This window comes from Poecilia latipinna, unplaced genomic scaffold (genome assembly GCF_001443285.1).
Source record: "Poecilia latipinna isolate Pla-1442-1.1 unplaced genomic scaffold, P_latipinna-1.0 Scaffold1112, whole genome shotgun sequence".
Lineage (NCBI taxonomy): Eukaryota > Metazoa > Chordata > Actinopteri > Cyprinodontiformes > Poeciliidae > Poecilia > Poecilia latipinna.
Genome location: NW_015113728.1, coordinates 157,741 through 174,250, shown reverse-complemented (window position 1 = coordinate 174,250; position 16,510 = coordinate 157,741). Strand labels below are relative to the sequence as shown.

General features: G+C 39.3%; 2 protein-coding genes across 4 annotated transcripts in view; both read right to left on the bottom strand.

Annotated features, from left to right (window-relative positions):
- LOC106959723 (rootletin-like) overlaps window positions 1–16,510 on the bottom strand; it is a 44,522-nt gene extending 28,012 nt beyond the window's left edge. For all 3 annotated transcript variants that reach the window (XM_015052480.1, XM_015052481.1, XM_015052482.1), the window contains exons 1-14: window positions 16,022–16,510; window positions 15,757–15,846; window positions 14,780–14,908; window positions 14,502–14,701; window positions 14,111–14,293; window positions 12,142–12,286; window positions 11,895–12,041; window positions 11,589–11,819; window positions 7,562–7,755; window positions 6,600–6,727; window positions 6,060–6,229; window positions 5,550–5,729; window positions 4,273–4,407; window positions 4,049–4,189 (exon numbers count right to left, since the gene is read on the bottom strand). In XM_015052480.1, the coding sequence (XP_014907966.1) occupies window positions 4,049–4,189; window positions 4,273–4,407; window positions 5,550–5,729; window positions 6,060–6,229; window positions 6,600–6,727; window positions 7,562–7,755; window positions 11,589–11,819; window positions 11,895–12,041; window positions 12,142–12,286; window positions 14,111–14,293; window positions 14,502–14,701; window positions 14,780–14,908; window positions 15,757–15,846; window positions 16,022–16,045 (2,097 nt within the window). In that variant the 5' untranslated portion in view covers window positions 16,046–16,510. The remainder of the gene's footprint in view (window positions 1–4,048; window positions 4,190–4,272; window positions 4,408–5,549; window positions 5,730–6,059; window positions 6,230–6,599; window positions 6,728–7,561; window positions 7,756–11,588; window positions 11,820–11,894; window positions 12,042–12,141; window positions 12,287–14,110; window positions 14,294–14,501; window positions 14,702–14,779; window positions 14,909–15,756; window positions 15,847–16,021) is intronic.
- Window positions 667–2,255, bottom strand: LOC106959724 (zinc finger BED domain-containing protein 1-like). Its single transcript, XM_015052484.1, has 3 exons — window positions 2,120–2,255; window positions 1,894–2,033; window positions 667–1,784 (listed from the first exon to the last, which is right to left on the bottom strand). The coding sequence occupies exons 1-3, from the start codon at window positions 2,181–2,183 to the stop codon at window positions 948–950; spliced, it is 1,041 nt and encodes a 346-aa protein (XP_014907970.1). The 5' UTR covers window positions 2,184–2,255; the 3' UTR covers window positions 667–947.

The following is a 16,510-nucleotide window of genomic DNA, read 5'->3' as shown; positions in this document are numbered from 1 at the left end:
CATACGGATAGGGCGCCCGTTTTTTTTTTCCCCCTTTTCCCCCTTCCTCCCCCCTTTTTGGGGGGGGGGGGGGGGCGTTTTATGTTTTTGCATCCACCTGAATAATATGTAGTTGCGCCCCTGCCTACAGGCAATGTAGTTAGACTAATTTGATGACTTAGAATTTTATGACAATAAGATTTGTCATTGGATTTTATTGTACACTGTATTATTTCATATCTTAAGTGAAATTTAAAATATCTGATATTCTTAGATACAGTCAATAAATAATGTGGATATGTACAATAAAGTGAAAATTTAAGTGAATGTGTTTGGAATGAGGATGCTCGTGGACTGGAGTTTTTTCACACATTTTTATTCAAAAAAATAAGTTTTTCCAACGTTTTGAAATTCAGTCTATTACGCTTTTTTGACACAACTTCTGCTTTGGAAAACACCCTCTCACATGTCACAGATGAGGCTGAAGTGCAAAGGTATTGCAATGACAACCGGAAGAGGTTAGGATAAATTGTCTTGTGGTTCTGCCAGTATGTCATTGGATCCTGACATCTGGCAATATTGCCCTCTGCAAGATATCTCTGCACCTCCTGGATGGCATCAGCTGTGGCACTTTTGGTCAGCCTGCCTACTTTGGTGTCAAGATGGTGCCAAAGGTTATCTAAAAACAACAAATTGACATTTTAGTACATCTTGTCCAAACAAACAACAAATAATGCTCAATAACATGCCTGAGTTGGGTGCAGATAGCTGTTGTGAAGATGGTCCTGGCTGGGGCTCATTTGAGTGTCCGATAATAGACGCACATTCTGACCGCAGTCTACTGATGGCCTCATTGCATTTGGAGGAACTGCGGAACCCAAGTGATTTAAATCTGGGATCTAGAAGTGTTGCTAGGGCCAACACACTTTTTGACTCCAGATTGGAAGCAGTGTCTGTGACTCGACGCTTCAGTTTTTCATGTAGGTTATGGCTGGCTGTGTGTGCAAGGTTGATGCATTACTCTCTAGTGCAAGATAGAGCATTTTCATCATTGGGATGACCTTGGATCCTGACACTCGCCTCTCTTCAGACAACTCCACTGTAGCTTGATGGAAAGGAGCAAGCACAAGAAGTGTTTCTCCTATGATGCTATGCTCATCAGCTGTAAGTGGAGTCAAATCTCCTTTTAGAGAGGTCAGAGATAACCACACTGGTTCCCTCTCATCATGTAGCCTTGACTGCATTTCATATGTGCTGTTCCAGCGTGTTGGCACCTCATTGATAAGTTTCAGGATTGGTCGTCCCATCTGTTGTTGCACTTGAGCAAGCTTCTCCTTGGCTGTAGTGCTTGATCTGAAGTATGTGACAATGTGCCTAGATTTCTGTCTGATGGATGTAAGTGTGGGGATCTGATCACATGATTTTCTAACTAATAAATTGAGAGTATGTGCAATGCAAATCGAGTGCCAAATTACTAGCTGCCTAGCGGATGCGATCATGTTTGGAGCTGCATCAGTCACAAGACACCTTACTTTATTGGTTATGGTCCAGTCCTCCATTATGTCTCTTGTGACTTGGGCCAAATTGTCAGCAGTGTGACTTTGTGGAAAGTATTTTACTCCTAATACAGATGTACACAACTGCAGATTTTCATTAATGTAGTGACAGGTAAGAGCCAAATAAGCCTCCATGTTCACAGATGTCCACATGTCAGCCGTTATACTCACTGCCACAGCTTGCTGTACTTCCATTTTCACTCGTTCCTGTTCCTCCTCAAACTTTTTGGCCACCATTTGTTTGATGGTCTGATAATTATATCAGTGAAACCAAAACAAAATCAATATATTAAAATTAAAGATTAAATTATTATTTTTTTTAATTTAAACTAATACTTTAGATAATTTCCCCACAAACTTTTCTGATTGGCAAACCATATGAAGGTTCAAGGACTTGAACCAGTGCCTTGAACCCTTCACTTTCCACAATACTGAGAGGCTGGTAATCCTTCACAATGAAATTCAGTAGAGCCTCATCCAGCATTTGCTTCCTAGAAGCTTGATGGTTAAAAATGAAGTAAACAATACATTATATTAAATAACTTATTAAAAGCAACTGAGTAATTTGTAAAATGGCTGTATACCTGAAGTTATTCTAGGTGTATCTGGGACTTCATTCTCATGTTTGGCCCTATAATGCCTCAACATTGAGGAGGTGGATTTATTTACATAAGACAATTCTGTCAAACATATGCGACACCTAACCTGCAGAACATAATATGAAAGTAAATTAAGAGTCAATTTCAGCTGAAACAACAACAAAATGAAAATAAATACCTTATCTTCCGATGTAAGATCAAAATGGTCCCACACTGCAGAAACCTTTCGTTTGTTTGGAGGCTGTTCCATAGTTGACACTGTACCAAAAAAGATCACGAATTCTTTTGGCAAATGCATCCCGTTGACAGATTCGCTTCCTTATAAACACAGTTTGCCATCTAGTATCATTTCGAAACAGTTCCTGTATCAGCCACGTGACTTGATGAAACCAATGCGTGCACCAACACGGGTTTTGGTCTATGGGCTTGACACATGCGCCGGCGCATCGGTGTTGCTGGACCCATCACTACTGTTATGACTCCAACACATTTCTTCAGACAGGTTGGCACGACTTTTAATGCTGTCCAAAAAAATTTCTAAAAGCTGACTAATTTCTTTAGTAATTATTTCTGACTTTTTAATGCTTTATCTTGTAAACAGGGTGGGCAGAGTAATTTGAATGAATATGATGGTGACACACACAGGTGAGTCTGATTAGTTTTGCTCACACTACTTTTTAAAATATTTATTTGTTATCCTAAAGTTTCTGCTGTATTTCTTGTTTTTCCTTCCAGGCTGGAAGTCTGCCTCCTTCATGTTGGCGAAAATAAGAGCAGCACCAAAGACACTTCACCATCAGTGAAAGTTCATTGGCCGCTTCCAATGAACTTTCAAAGCACACTTCACCTTCAGTGCAAAGTACCATGAATGTATGACCTTTGTTGTATATTGCTGTCAGTGCTGTTTGATGTTGTTTTGAAATAAAAGTAGATTACATACTGCAACTGGTGTTGGTGTTTTTGTACATTCAAGTGGTTTCTAATGTCTTTTAAAATGAATTTGGGGATTATTGATGGCCAACAGTTTCTGGGAAAAAAAGGTTTTAATTGCTCTAGTGGCTTTTATTTGGTAGTAAATTGACACAAAAAGTGAGTAATGAGAGAAGGGGAAGACTGGGAAGCAAACCCACAACAGCCACATTGAAAACTAAAGTCTTCATATGTGGGTTGTGCTTAACCCCTGCACCACCACAGCACACCCTGAGGTAGTATTTCAAAACTCAGATTTCTATATTAATATATATTTTACACCATTCTGTGTTAGATTAACACGTTCATAGTGTTAACTTTTGACAATATATACTAGTGTTGGGTAGATTAATACTGAAGTGTGTTTGATTTCAACTACTGTGAGTGTTGATTCAACTCTATCACAAATAACAGTTTCAAAAGTGTAACTTCTACACCACACCATCCAGAGTGGACCGATATAGACACTTTCAAAGTGTTGAATTTAACTCTGTAGGAGTTGATGGAACACTTCCAAATTTGCTGTGTACTTGGCCCACCTTCCTCACTGTTGTTACTGTATGTTACTGTTTCTTAAGAGGTAACTCGCTATCTAGCTAGTTTAGCTGCACTTGGCGCTGTTGTTTGCGCATGCGCAGTGACCTAAACATGAGAAAAAGTCTGTTCTTATTCTTCTTTGTTATAATAGCGGTTAGCAAACTGCTATTATAAGGTACAGGAAGCATTAGAGCCACCATCTGCTAAGACCTCCCTGTATATTAATCAAGTGACAGGCTGACATCTTCTTTTTTAATGTCAGGCAATCTACCCACACTAGATTTGCGATTGACTGGTAAATTGCGATTGACATATTGAGCACCGCTGTTTTACATACAAGGCTCTCTACAGGAAAATGCCCAGTCTTGATACTTCAAATGATAAAATAAATATTAAAATGACTTAAACCTCCTGTTTTGCTTGTTCTTTCTGTTGGTTGAGTTCTCTGATGTTCTCCATGAAACTTTTCCTAGTACTCTGATGAGAGGCCAGGGATTCTTCAAACTTATGTTGTAAGTCCTTCAGCTCACACCTAACAACTACTGCATTCTGCAACATAAAAAGACGCAAATTAATGAATTCACCTCACAACAGAACTAAACTGGGAGCGTGCAGCCCTGACATACTTTTACCTTGTCCAGCTCTTGTCTGCTAAGCGCTTCCCTCTGCATACGCTCCGTCTCCATGGTGGCTGTAGCCAGATCCTGTTGGAGGGATGCTATTTTTTCTGTAAGGGCAGCTTTCTCAGCTTCCTGCTGGAACAAAGCCTGGACACAACAAACTATGAGGTCAGATTAATATATAGTCAGTGGCAAACAAAGCTGGATGTTCTTGGGCCGATAGTGACTTGCCCAAGTTTTCTGATCCTTTTACTTTTCTCTAATGGGTAGTTGTGAAGTGGAAGAAAAGGTCACTTTTACCACAAATGATAGGCTATGAAGGAGAACATTAAAGCTGCAGCCTGTAACTTTTATAAATAAAGATTTTTTTTTTACATATTTGCTGAAACATACTTTGAGGATCTTAGCGCTGTCAGTCACCTTGCTAGTTAGCAAAGCCACAGAGGTCGGCAGATAAACATATTTTCTGTAACTGTAAGTTGTTTCTCCGCCATTAGCATATTAAGCATCATGTACACAAGGTTGACTGACAGTACTAAAGATAGTCTCCTGGCTCAGATTGGTTGTTTTTAGTCAGAAGGGCTGCACTTCTTCAGACAATAATAGGTCAGTTTAACCATGGCTTTCTCACGCTTATCCTTTGGCATTATGACATGGTAGCAGTTTTAACACACATGTAAATATTATTTTATGAAAGTTGCATACTGCAGCTATAAGTGTGACCTGCATTTGTATACAACCCTTCATCCTCAGAGGTTTGCTTGAGAGAATAAGTGACAAAACATATTGTCACAACAAGAAATATTGCAAACACTTTCAAGAGTAACGTTATGGAGATGTTTGTAGCAGGTCTGGTGCCGTGATTTATACATGATTGTATTCTTGTTTTTATTTATGTTTGCATTCTCATAATTTCTGGTTTCTTCTGTTCTTCTCTGCTGTATTTATAAGTTACTTTATATATCTTATACTAATAATAATAATTATTATTAAATCCATTAAATTTTTTATTTCCACTTCACAAATGCACCCCTGTTGGTTGTGGTCTCCAACATCTCAATAAAATATTTTGCGCACAGGGAACTGGCAAGTTTAGATAAACCTTCCTTGAGATTTGATACAGTAAGTGTTTTACGAGAGAATAGCAATAAAATAATGTCCTGTAGAACACTGGACAGTATTCCACTGACTGTCAGTTTTAAAATACAACTGCATGTCATATAGGATAATTCTTTAACATATCCGAAAATACTTGAACAAAGACAAATGTATTTTTAAATAGGAAACACCTGTTGCTTTTTGTTTTCAGCCTGTAGGAGCCTTTGGCTGAACTCCTTTTGCAGCTTTGCCAACTCATCCTGCACCTGCTGCAGCGCCCTCTGGTTGTGCGCACGCAGCTCCTCGCACTGCACGCGTAACTGCTCTTCAGTCTGCTGCTGTTGGACAGCGAGCTCTGCAAACTGCTGCTCCTGTTAAAACGTCAAACATCGACACGCACTTCGGTTCCAATCTGGAAACAATATCTTCAATATGCGAATGCCCATGACAACAAAGTCGCTGGTGTTATTTTTAAAGCCATTGTGAGTTTATGTGGGAACACATGCCAACAAATGGAGAGGAGTAAACAAGAACTGAAGGCAGGTTAGACCTTTTAATGTTTAATGTCCGACTGTCATCATAATGACATAAATGCAGGCTGCTGTAACCAATGCTGATTATGTGTGCACATAAATTAAAATTGTTTACTAGCCAGGTGCTGCACCAGGTGCCGCAACATGGTCCTCAGGCTGATGATTTACCGTTTGCTTATGTTCGGCTTCCAGCTGCTCTCTGTGAATTTGCTCTGTATTGTTCCGCATCAAAAGGGCATTTCTTTCCACCTCAGTCAGCTTTTCCTCCAACAGTCTTTGTTGTTTTGCAGCTTGTTGTAGCTGTTGTTCAGCATCTGCACGCATCTGAGCAGCGTCACCTGCACAAAGAAATAAATGCGTATAAATGCGTGAACCCCGGGCCAGTAATGAAATACTGAGTTGTACATCATGAAGAGATGTTAAAGTGTTATTATTAACATGTTTTTGGGGAGTTGCATATGCAGCCCATGTTCAGCCATGGGTTTACCCGGAACATTGAAGCTGAGCACTATTTATCTGATCCATGTGTGTTTGCATGTAGCAGAGAGACCAGGGTCAGCTGAGAAAGCAGCTTCAGTGATACTGCAGCCCAGCTGTTGCAGATCTCAGGGCTGAAATATGGATCTCTGGTGGATGGCTGGAAAAGCTTCATGGCCAAGGGGCTTGGCATAGAAAACAGTGAGACCTCTGGGGGAAGGGGCCACTCACGCGTCAGGGCCTCGTTAGCCAGACTCAAGCTGGATCTCTCGCCCTCCAGCCTGGTGAGCTTGGCCTCCAGGGACGCGGAGAGCTCCTGGCTCTCGAATATAGTTGCCTCCAGGGATTTCTTCTCTGCTCTGGAACAAAGCAATAAAAAGGCACTGAGCTCTGAAAAAAACCAGGACCTTTGAAACTCAAGGTGGAGAAGATCATAAAATCCAATAATCCACCTCAAACACAGCTTCCAATAAAACTAGTTTACTTGTAGACTCTTGTTACACGAGACTCTGCTTTAGAAATCCAAATTCACTTTAGGTCAGATTGCCTTAAAATATACAATGCCATTTGGTTTTACTTAACTCAACTCACACACACACTTAAGGACTGAGAAGTCAAGGTATGAACCTACATTGATTCATGCCAATGTATGCCTGCCTGACTTCATATATATATATATATATATATATATATATATATATATATATATATATCCATCCATTTTCTCTACACCCTTGTCTCTTAGTGGGGTCGGGAGGGGAGCTGGTGCCTATTTCCAGCTAACGGTGTTACTTCTAATCATTTCTGGTATTACATTTCTTCAATTGGAGAAATGTAATACCAGTGTCTAGTACCAGAGTGCAGATTCAACCTCCAGATCAACATCAAAACCTGGAGACATTTGATTACGTGCATCTGCCTGTTGCACAATTCAGATCCAGCTGAAGGTGTGTGTTACGACTATAGCAGGTGTTTATATGTACGAGCATTCATCTGCTTGATGTGTGATGGGACGATGTGGATCCTCCGCTCAGTTTGTTGAATAATAATTAAACGAATGAAAATTAGATGCAGCTGAATAAGTCATCATTAAAAATAACAGGTAAAAATGACGGAATTCTTTACCCTGACAGTCAAAATGACAGACAACGAAAAAGTATATGTACCCCAAGAACACACAGACGTACACAGACCTCAGTGCAACAAGCTCCTGTTTGAGAGTACAGGCTTTTCGATCGGCAGAGTTTAGTTCCACTTCCAGAGCAGCCTTGTCCTTGGCAAGTGCCGCCCTATGTTCGGCAGCTGTCTTTGCAGCGGTGGTCTTTTCTTCTAGCTCCTTCCTGCATGCACACAGCTCCTCTTGTAAAGTCTGCATCTGCCTGTTGACCTGAACATGGACATTCACAAACAGAAACTAAATCAAACAAACTTCTTTCACATGCAACAGTACACAGCTCCATGCATTGCAAAACGGAAGACACAAGGTTTAGAAATCGATCCTCAAATCTCAAGACATTTTAAGGTCAATTTTCAAAAATTGACATCAAGCTTGGCATTTCGCTAAAGGGAGCCAAAAGTGAGAATTAAAGGTGAAGTATGTATTTTTTTCACATATTTGTTAAAACTGATCCCATATGTGACAATATGTTTATGAGGCAGTTCCTTTGTGAAAAGACTGATCTCCTCCAATTCCTCCCTGACATGCTATTGTCGCCTGTCAAAATGCACCACTCCCGAGTCAACTTGACCAAAAACAGCCAATCAAAACTGAGAGGACGGTTGTAGTGTTGTCAGTCAACCTCATGTACTCGCTGCTAAATGTGGTAATAGAGAAGAAACAACTTAAAATTACAGGAAAATTGTTTACCTGCAGTCATCAGTGGTTATGCTAACTAGCCTGAGGATTCCTGACAGGCTGTGCAAGCTGCAGTGTGACAAAGAGCAAGGCTGAAGGAGAGGGCGGATGAGCAGCGCCACACAGAGGGCTGATTAACACTGCTAAGACCCGCCTCCTAGCTCTCATTGGTTGTTTGTAGTTTCTAGGGGTTTTATTTATTTATTTATTTTGCAGATTATCTATCCCACATCATACTATCATGACATAGTGAAAGTTTCAACAAATATGTAAAGGAATATTTTTTATATATATAAAAGTTACATACTGCAGCTTTAAGAGTTTGACTTTTTCTAAATGTAATTTAAAATATGGTGACACAGATCTGTCGAGCAACAACAATTAAGAGCAACAAGGAATTGCTTTGCCATCCTCCAACAGTTTCTCTGCTTTCATAAACAGAACAGGAGAGAATTACCCTCTCATGAAGTTTCCTTTAAGTGGCATTAAGCCTGTTAGCGTCCCTGTTAAAGATTAGAATTGGAAAGTTACCCAAAAGTTATGGGTGGGTGCCAATAGGCATTACGGGGCTATGCATGTGCCGGACATGTTGCCCATACATCGTTTACTGTCTTTGTTTAACCTGTTAACATGCTGTAGCTTTCCATGCCAATATATCAAAGTAAGCTAGTTAACAAGAGTACTGATGTTGCTACCCATGTTACATCTCTTGCTAGTTAGTAATGGTAGTGATAAACCCACCTATAATCACTGTACATTAGTCATGCTCACTGTTGCTTTCCTATGTTTACAAGAAATCTTTCTCATCACACTCATCACAAAAAGAACAAAATGAAGGAGGCGATGTTAGACCAGAGGCCAGCAGCAGGGACAGTGATTCAGGAGAGACCCTAACTTGGTGACAAAAAGATATCTATTGCAGAGAGAAACCAGGCAGATATTTCAGAATTACTCTCATTCACACTCCAAAATATTTTAGCCTAAGCTGTAGGTAGTATATGGAAGAAGGCCATAAGTGGTTTATAATTATTAATTTCATTTTCGTTGTGACTTAACTTCCTGCTGATTTGTCATTTCCATTTTGTGTAATAATTTGCTTACACGAATAGCGTTTTATTGAACATTCATGTTTCGTACTACCATTTAACACTTAATGATGTAGTAACTTGCCCAAAAAGTTTAGCCTTTGTTAGTATTTAGTTTAAAGAATTAAAGTCGGTCCGCTGGTGCTATTCCGTGACTGTTAGTGATTATGTGTATTTTTAGCCACTAAGGAGTGGTGCGACTGAATGCGAGAGGATGATAAATCACTCAATAGACCTCTAAAAAATTTGTTCCGCTCACTTCTAGGATGATGGTTACACCCCTGTTGGGTACAACAGAGGTGTAACCCTGTGTTCAAACATAAGGTTCAGTAGCATTCAGTACATATCTAAATATCTATCCATTCATCCATTGTCTGTGCCTGCTTGTCCTTAAAGAAGTAAACAAAATATCTAAAAAATATTGGGGTTTTTACTTCTTTGTCCCCTGGCTCTCTACTGTTAAATAATTAATCAATATGTTCTAATATTTCAAAAGGTGGCCCATTTCAGAATTGTCCAGAGATTTGATTTGATTTGAGAGTCGTATAACCACCAGAAACCATCACTGTCCTTGTTTGGAAATTGATAATAAAAACATTTTCAGGTGTGGAAACATCTCTCACTGGGGAAGCCTCTCTCAACGGTGGACAGTGACAGTGTATTGTTTGCTGCTTTAAAGTCTCCCATGGCATTTGGGGCAGGGCGAATGCTACAGCCCTGCTTTATTGTTTTTCATGTAAGTAATTAGAAAATTATGGAGTGAACTAAATTCCTTATTGCTGCTGAAAAAAAAGTGCCTGTATTGCTTTAGTTTGGTTTACCCCTCTCTTGTCATCGTTTCTGAAGGTGAAGGATAAACCGACATGTTTCCAAGTAGCAGATTTTATTGATCGTGGGGAGTCCTCATAAAGTTGTGTGGTAGAATGCAGAGTTCTGAACATTAATGCTCTGCATGTGTAGGCTTCAAATGATGATGTATCCCTTTGCTATATATGCAAACCAAAAAATTTGTCATGAGTCTTTGTTGTTTGTTTGTTTTTCTTTCTTTCTTCCTTATTTACGTTTGAAAGATTTGACCATATTAAGTTAATTTCCCTGTGTTCTTTATTGTTGGAAAGTTGCTGCCATTGTGTTTATTTCTTGTATCCTGTTCCCTGTATTGTAGTTTATTCTCTTAGATCTGTATTAGACTTTTATTGTGGAGATTATGTCACTGCAATGAAATCTGAATTTATTGGAAGACTTTTGGTCTGCCAACAAATTTGTCCACATCTGTAAATGTGTTTGTTTTTTTTTTTCACTGGGAAACTTTATTTATTGTGGAGAAATAAAAATGTTGTACATCTTCTGCTATTTTCTCGGACTACATTCACAGACTCGAGAACAATAGCTTTGTTCGTTATGTGAACAAAACCACAAAAACTTTTCTAAGTTGAATTTTTTTTTTCCAAGCGGCCAATAATTATTTCAGTTATGTTTAGGCAGATATTATTATAATTTGACATTATGTAACAGTAACTGCTCTAAAACAGTACTGAAGCAGAATGTTTACAAAAGCAAGAATCGATATAATCTGGTTTTTAACTAAAATGAGCTCGCATTAACCAAATATTATCGCTGCGTTCCTCTTAGCGTCTCCTTAGGTAAATATGAAAAAGGATGAATTACATGTTATGGATGAGAGTAGCAGCCAGTGAGGAGATGAAACATAAGCATAGTACTCTAGAGGCCACACAGGGCTTGTTTTATTTAAGGTTGATTTATTTTTTGCAGATAGGTTTCCTAAAAATGTTTGGATGGAATTTGTCAAATTGTTTAGGTTTGTTAAACTCTAACTGGGGATCAACAGCTCCAGGTATTACATTTAGAACAGATAATAAATCAGGAAGGCATTCTTTTCATTCTTTGCAGGACGAAACGGCAAGATATTATTTAGGAAGAATGGGAATACTTAAGGTGTTAATTTATCGGCGCTTTCGGAAGACCTCTGCTAGGTATTAAATGTCTATCTATTTATCTTTTCCAGTTCACATTTGTTCCTGAGTATCCTGTGGCTGTAATCTCCCAAGTCGCTCATAAAATACAGCAGAAGAGCTCCAAAGAAAACTACAAGATTAGAAAATAATAATAATAATAAAAAAAAACGCTGCATGAGCTCCTATACATTTTAGTGGAACAAAAACAAGCTGCGTGAATGTGATGAAAGCTATTAATAACGTAAGCACAGTTCTCCCAGGTGGTGGGAGCAAGGCGGGGTGTGAATGACCAACAAGCCCTGACCTCCGATTGCTTCTTCAGGGCCTTGGCTCTCTCCCTGTGCAGGAGGCTCAGTTCCGCTTCCAGCTTCTGGCAGAGCTCTCGCAGTAGAATGTGGGAGCTTTCAAAGGCTTGTTTTTCAGCAAGCAAGTTCATCATCTCCTTCTGCACTCGCGCCGCGTCCTCTCTGGCTGCCGCTCGCTTCCCTTCAGCTTCACATCTGCGTTCGCTGAGCTCCATTTTCTCGCCTTCAGTCTGAAAGAGATGGAAATTTCGCTTTGTTCGAGCTGCCGCTCATTGATATATTTGTGAAAATCCACAGAGACTGACCTGAAGAACAATGCGATTAAGCTCCACCTTGTCTTTGGCGAGACCTTCGCTAAGAGCAGCCAGTTTAATGAGAGAATCTTTAAGGGTAGAATGCTGACTCTGCAGTTTGATCAGAAGGCTCTCCTGTGCAGCACTGTGACACTCCATCTGTGGAGTCAATCATTCTTACCACAGTCACGCAAACTTCCAAGAGCCACAAATATATATCGAAGGTAAGCATTGCGCTCTCACGGGCAGAACAGTTTACCTTGCTTAGAGCCAAAGAAAGGCTGGCTTTGTCATCCTCCAACATCTCCTTCTGCAGAGTAATTTGATCCAGAGATTCCTTCACTGTAATCAGTTCCCTCCGCAGATCAGAGTATTTGCTCTCAAGTTCCTGTAAAGCTCTTTCCCTGAAATATAAAATATATCAAAATGTAATTCTCACACTATTTTTCTTGTCAGACTCTTGGTCATGGAAACTTTTCTGCAGTCTTCCATTTTTCCTCCTTTCAGCTCCACACTCTGATATATCAGCTGTCCAGACAAGGGCAGTAACTAGTTCCATTTACTCAGATACAGTTACTCGAGTAATTTTTGGAGGGAAAATCTACTTTTGTGAGTAATTTTTCAACTCTGTACTTTATACTTTTGGTTGAGTAATTTTATTATGAATACTAAGCGTCGCTACTTTTATTAGAGTAAAATTTCTGGATACACTAACCATTGTGAGTAATTTCAGTTAATGAAGAACAAGCTTGTTTTAACCCAAACATTCACCAGTTGTTGTTAAAGGTTTCATAAAATTTGTTTATGAAGAAATTGATTTTGAAAATTTTTCTTTTGCCTGATTTTTTTATTTTGTAATTATTTTATTTCTATAAATTATTTTCATTTTGGTCTTTAAAACACCAACATTAACTTTACATTTTGGTCCATCTGATGATGTAATTTTTAAATATTAAGGAATTTATGATTTGATCAGCTACTCAATACTTGAGTTGCCTTTTTACCAAATACTGTTTTATTCTTAAGTAATTTCTTGGACAACTACTTTTACTTATACTTGAGTAAAACATATGTTGAAGTAGTCATACTCTAAGTTTTTGATTTTTCTACTTAAGCTCTGCTGTTATACATCCTCTAAACGTAAAAATTTGAAGTTTTTTGATAATGCATTTCATGGGAGTGCAGTCGAGAATAACTGAGAAAATATTCTGCTATAGTAGAAAGATCACAGATCATCAAGAATAATGCAGCAGGCTTATACTTTTCTAGCTTTTCTTTTTCAGACACTTTGAGCATCTAAAACGCTACCAATAAGGCAACACTAGTAGGACACAAAGGATTCTTGTTCTTCTTCTCGAAACCGGTTTCAAGCTGCGTATCGCCACCTACCATAGAGGGGTGTAGTGTGTCATTTTACATTGTGTCGATGGAACAAAATAGACGCAAAATACACAAACTCTCAACAAAGCATTGAAAGCAATGAAAGTAGAAAGTATGATTTTGATTTCAAAATGCAATGAACTTTTAAGTTTTCCAATAACAAATTCTACTCAAGTAAAGTACAAATTCTCTAAAACAGTACATAAGTACTAAATTCACTTCATTGCTGCCCACCTCTGATCACGTCTGTTTTAAACCCATCTTCAACTGGTTTCCACATCCACCTCTCCAATTTTCATCCTGTCCTCATGTGCCTTTTGTTTCACTCCATTCCCTCAACCTGTCTTCTTTTCTTTCTCACTTTCCTTCATTCATCAGCTTCTGAACGTACTCCTCCCATCGTCTCAACACTGTCCTCACCTCTTAATGCATTTCATCACCATCCTTAATCACTAACTTGCAGCATGTCCTTTTCAACTCAATCTCTCTCGTCTTGCTAATTGACACAGGTCTTTTCCAGCTTGCTGTGTTTCCAGCAACTCCCAAAATCCCAAAACCTTGAAATATCTCCACCTAAGAAAATTGAGAAATCGTGTTGACTTATGCCAAACTCTTGTTTTTATTTCATTACATATCTTTGGATAATCTAACATTTTTTTAAAATATATCATGAAAATACTGTATGAGAAAGCCTACCTTGTAGGAGAAGCGTTGCTATAAAAATCATTTAGAATGTCAACTTTCTGACATGTGTTAGCGATCTGAGTTTGAACAACATGACGCGTGAAATCAATTGGGCTTGACAGGATGTTTGTTATGCAAAGGTCATTGTTTGAACTCAAATGTACCCTCTGCAGACTTCGGAGTGCTGGCGTGACAGCTGCGTTTCCAGGTCCTCCCTCTGCTGCCTCAGGAGGTCTCGTTGTCTCTGGAGGTCCAGTGACGAACTCCTCAGTACATCCAGCTCCGCTCGCTGGGAGTCCACCTCCTGCTGCAGCCCAGAACGCAGCTTCTCCAGTCTCCCTCTCTCACTGTGGGACATGCAGAACGAAGGAGGCAGAGGAAAACAAAAGAATGAAGTAATCCGGGGTCACAGAGGACAAGATTAAGATATATGCCTTTTTGCAAAGCTGTACAATATGTGCAACACTAGTTTTTTTTGTGTGTATTTTTTTTCTTGCAAATACTCATGGAATCCTGTGGGTAATAAAAAGGAAAAGCTGCTTTATAAAAGTTTACCTGGAGAGGAGCTCCAGTGTGCAGAGTCTTTGGTTACTTTCTTCAAGGCTTTCCTCTAGAGCTTTTTCAGTCTCTTGATGTTTTTTTTGTATTTCCTGGATCATCTGCTCCAACTCGGTCCTCTCATCATCCTTCTGCTGAAGTTGCTCTTTAAATGTGTCCACCTGCTCCAGAGCTTTTGTCAAACGGGCATGCACCTCCTGTGTTTGTATGTGAATGAATCATCATTAGTAAGAAGGATTGACACAACATTTTTATAGAGCATGAATTTGTGATACCTGAGATTCTTTCAGATGCTTAGAAAGTACATTCTGTACAGCCATGAAGGTGCTGTTTCCTGACGGAAACCTGCCATGGGGAAGTGAGGCGGGCATACTTTCAGAGTCAGAGTTCTCACCCTGAACCAACTGGAAGTTTAGAAGAATAAAAAAAAATGATGTTACAAAAAAACATAATCTTCTTTAAAAATAAAATAAAAGGTTTGAAGCATTCACACACAGGGGCGCAACTACATATTATTCAGGTGGATGCGAAAACATAAATCGGCGCTCCCCGAGATGAAGACACGTGAAAGGTAAAACTCGCTACATTTACCCCGTTATGTGCGCGAGGTGAAGGAGTGTAAGGGCGCGGAGTAAGTACATCTAGCAACACACATCTGGGCCACATGTCTGTCTTAGCCTGAAGAAGGTAGTTTGTCAGTGAGTACTACAGTAAATATAAATTTTTAAGTTAGTATTACACATAGGTGGGTAGAATACTCAAAAATTGTAATTGAGTAATAATTGTAATGCACTCATATTTTTTATAGGTTGGATAGGAAATAGGCAACCTATAAAGTTACAAGTTTAGCTAGTTCTAAACTTGTGGCTGTTTATTGTTGTCATAGCAACTGCCTACCAAGATGGCTGTCAGTTACAAAGTTCATGGAAGTGTGACGTCACATGAGAACTGTGAAGCTTCCTTTGTTTCGTTATTAACTTGTGACAGTACTGACGGCTCCCACTGCTGAATAAACTTTAAAATTGATCCATAAACAGCTCCGTCCATTAGTATTTCTATAAAAAATGCGCTGATATAAGACATAGATGTTCTTCTGCGAATGTTGGTCCCTCTGGGAACATAAACCGTTCATACAAAAGTCTTGTTGCGTCCATTGTAGATATGAACAAGGGGGAAAAAAACAATCAGCAAAAAAATTGGAACTGAGATCTAGAACTACTGCATGCTACAGCCTATGTCATGTTGTACTGACCTGATGTATTTGGTATAAAATGTGTTGCAGGGCTTGAACCTCAGCGCGAACTCCTGCCATCTCTGCTCTATCCTCTGCCCTCATCATCTCCTAAGCAGGAAAGCATTTAGGTTAGATAAGTAACATGCATGGGGCAAGTCTGACATTCCCCAGATTGCAGCCCTCTAGACTAGGAAGTTGTGGAGTTCATCAAGCCTGCAGTACAGACTCAAACCAATTTTAGCCCTTATTACTGCCCATGTATTTGCCTCCACCAGTGTCCTACCATCTTCTCCAGATTTACACGCATGGTGTGAAAGCTCACATCCTTCTCACTGTTCTGGTTCTGGAAGTGGTTCAAGGTATCCGTCAGCTCCAAGATTCTAATTGATCATTATGCAAACGAGACACATACAAATAAATATAAAATACACACAGAGACACCCACACACACACACACACACACACACACACACACACACACACACACACACACACCTTCTCAAACAGTGTACAAATTCAAAGATTGGCATATTGTTCTCCTGTAATACCATCAACACTATCAAATTCTCCACCTGAAATTGTAGAATTCACAAAGACCTTTGATGATTAGATCAAAAGCAGCTTAGATCCGAGATGTAAAGACATCACCATTCTTGGTTGTCTCCCATTTGAAGTGTTCAGGAGAGAAAAAAGGACCGGAACAACAGAAGCTAGAAGGAATAAAGTCTGCAAATGACACTGTTACTTTTTCAGAACAGATTCAATGTGAGAC

Excerpts from the sequence above, each read along its gene's own strand:
- LOC106959724 (XM_015052484.1), bottom strand. The coding sequence starts at position 2,183 with ATGTTGAGGCATTATAGGGCCAAACATGAGAATGAAGTCCCAGATACA. Across the intron at positions 2,034-2,119 it reads TACACCTAGAATAACTTCAG|CTTCTAGGAAGCAAATGCTG; the intron begins GTATACAGCCAT and ends TTAACCATCAAG. Across the intron at positions 1,785-1,893 it reads ATGGTTTGCCAATCAGAAAA|ACCATCAAACAAATGGTGGC; the intron begins GTTTGTGGGGAA and ends TATAATTATCAG.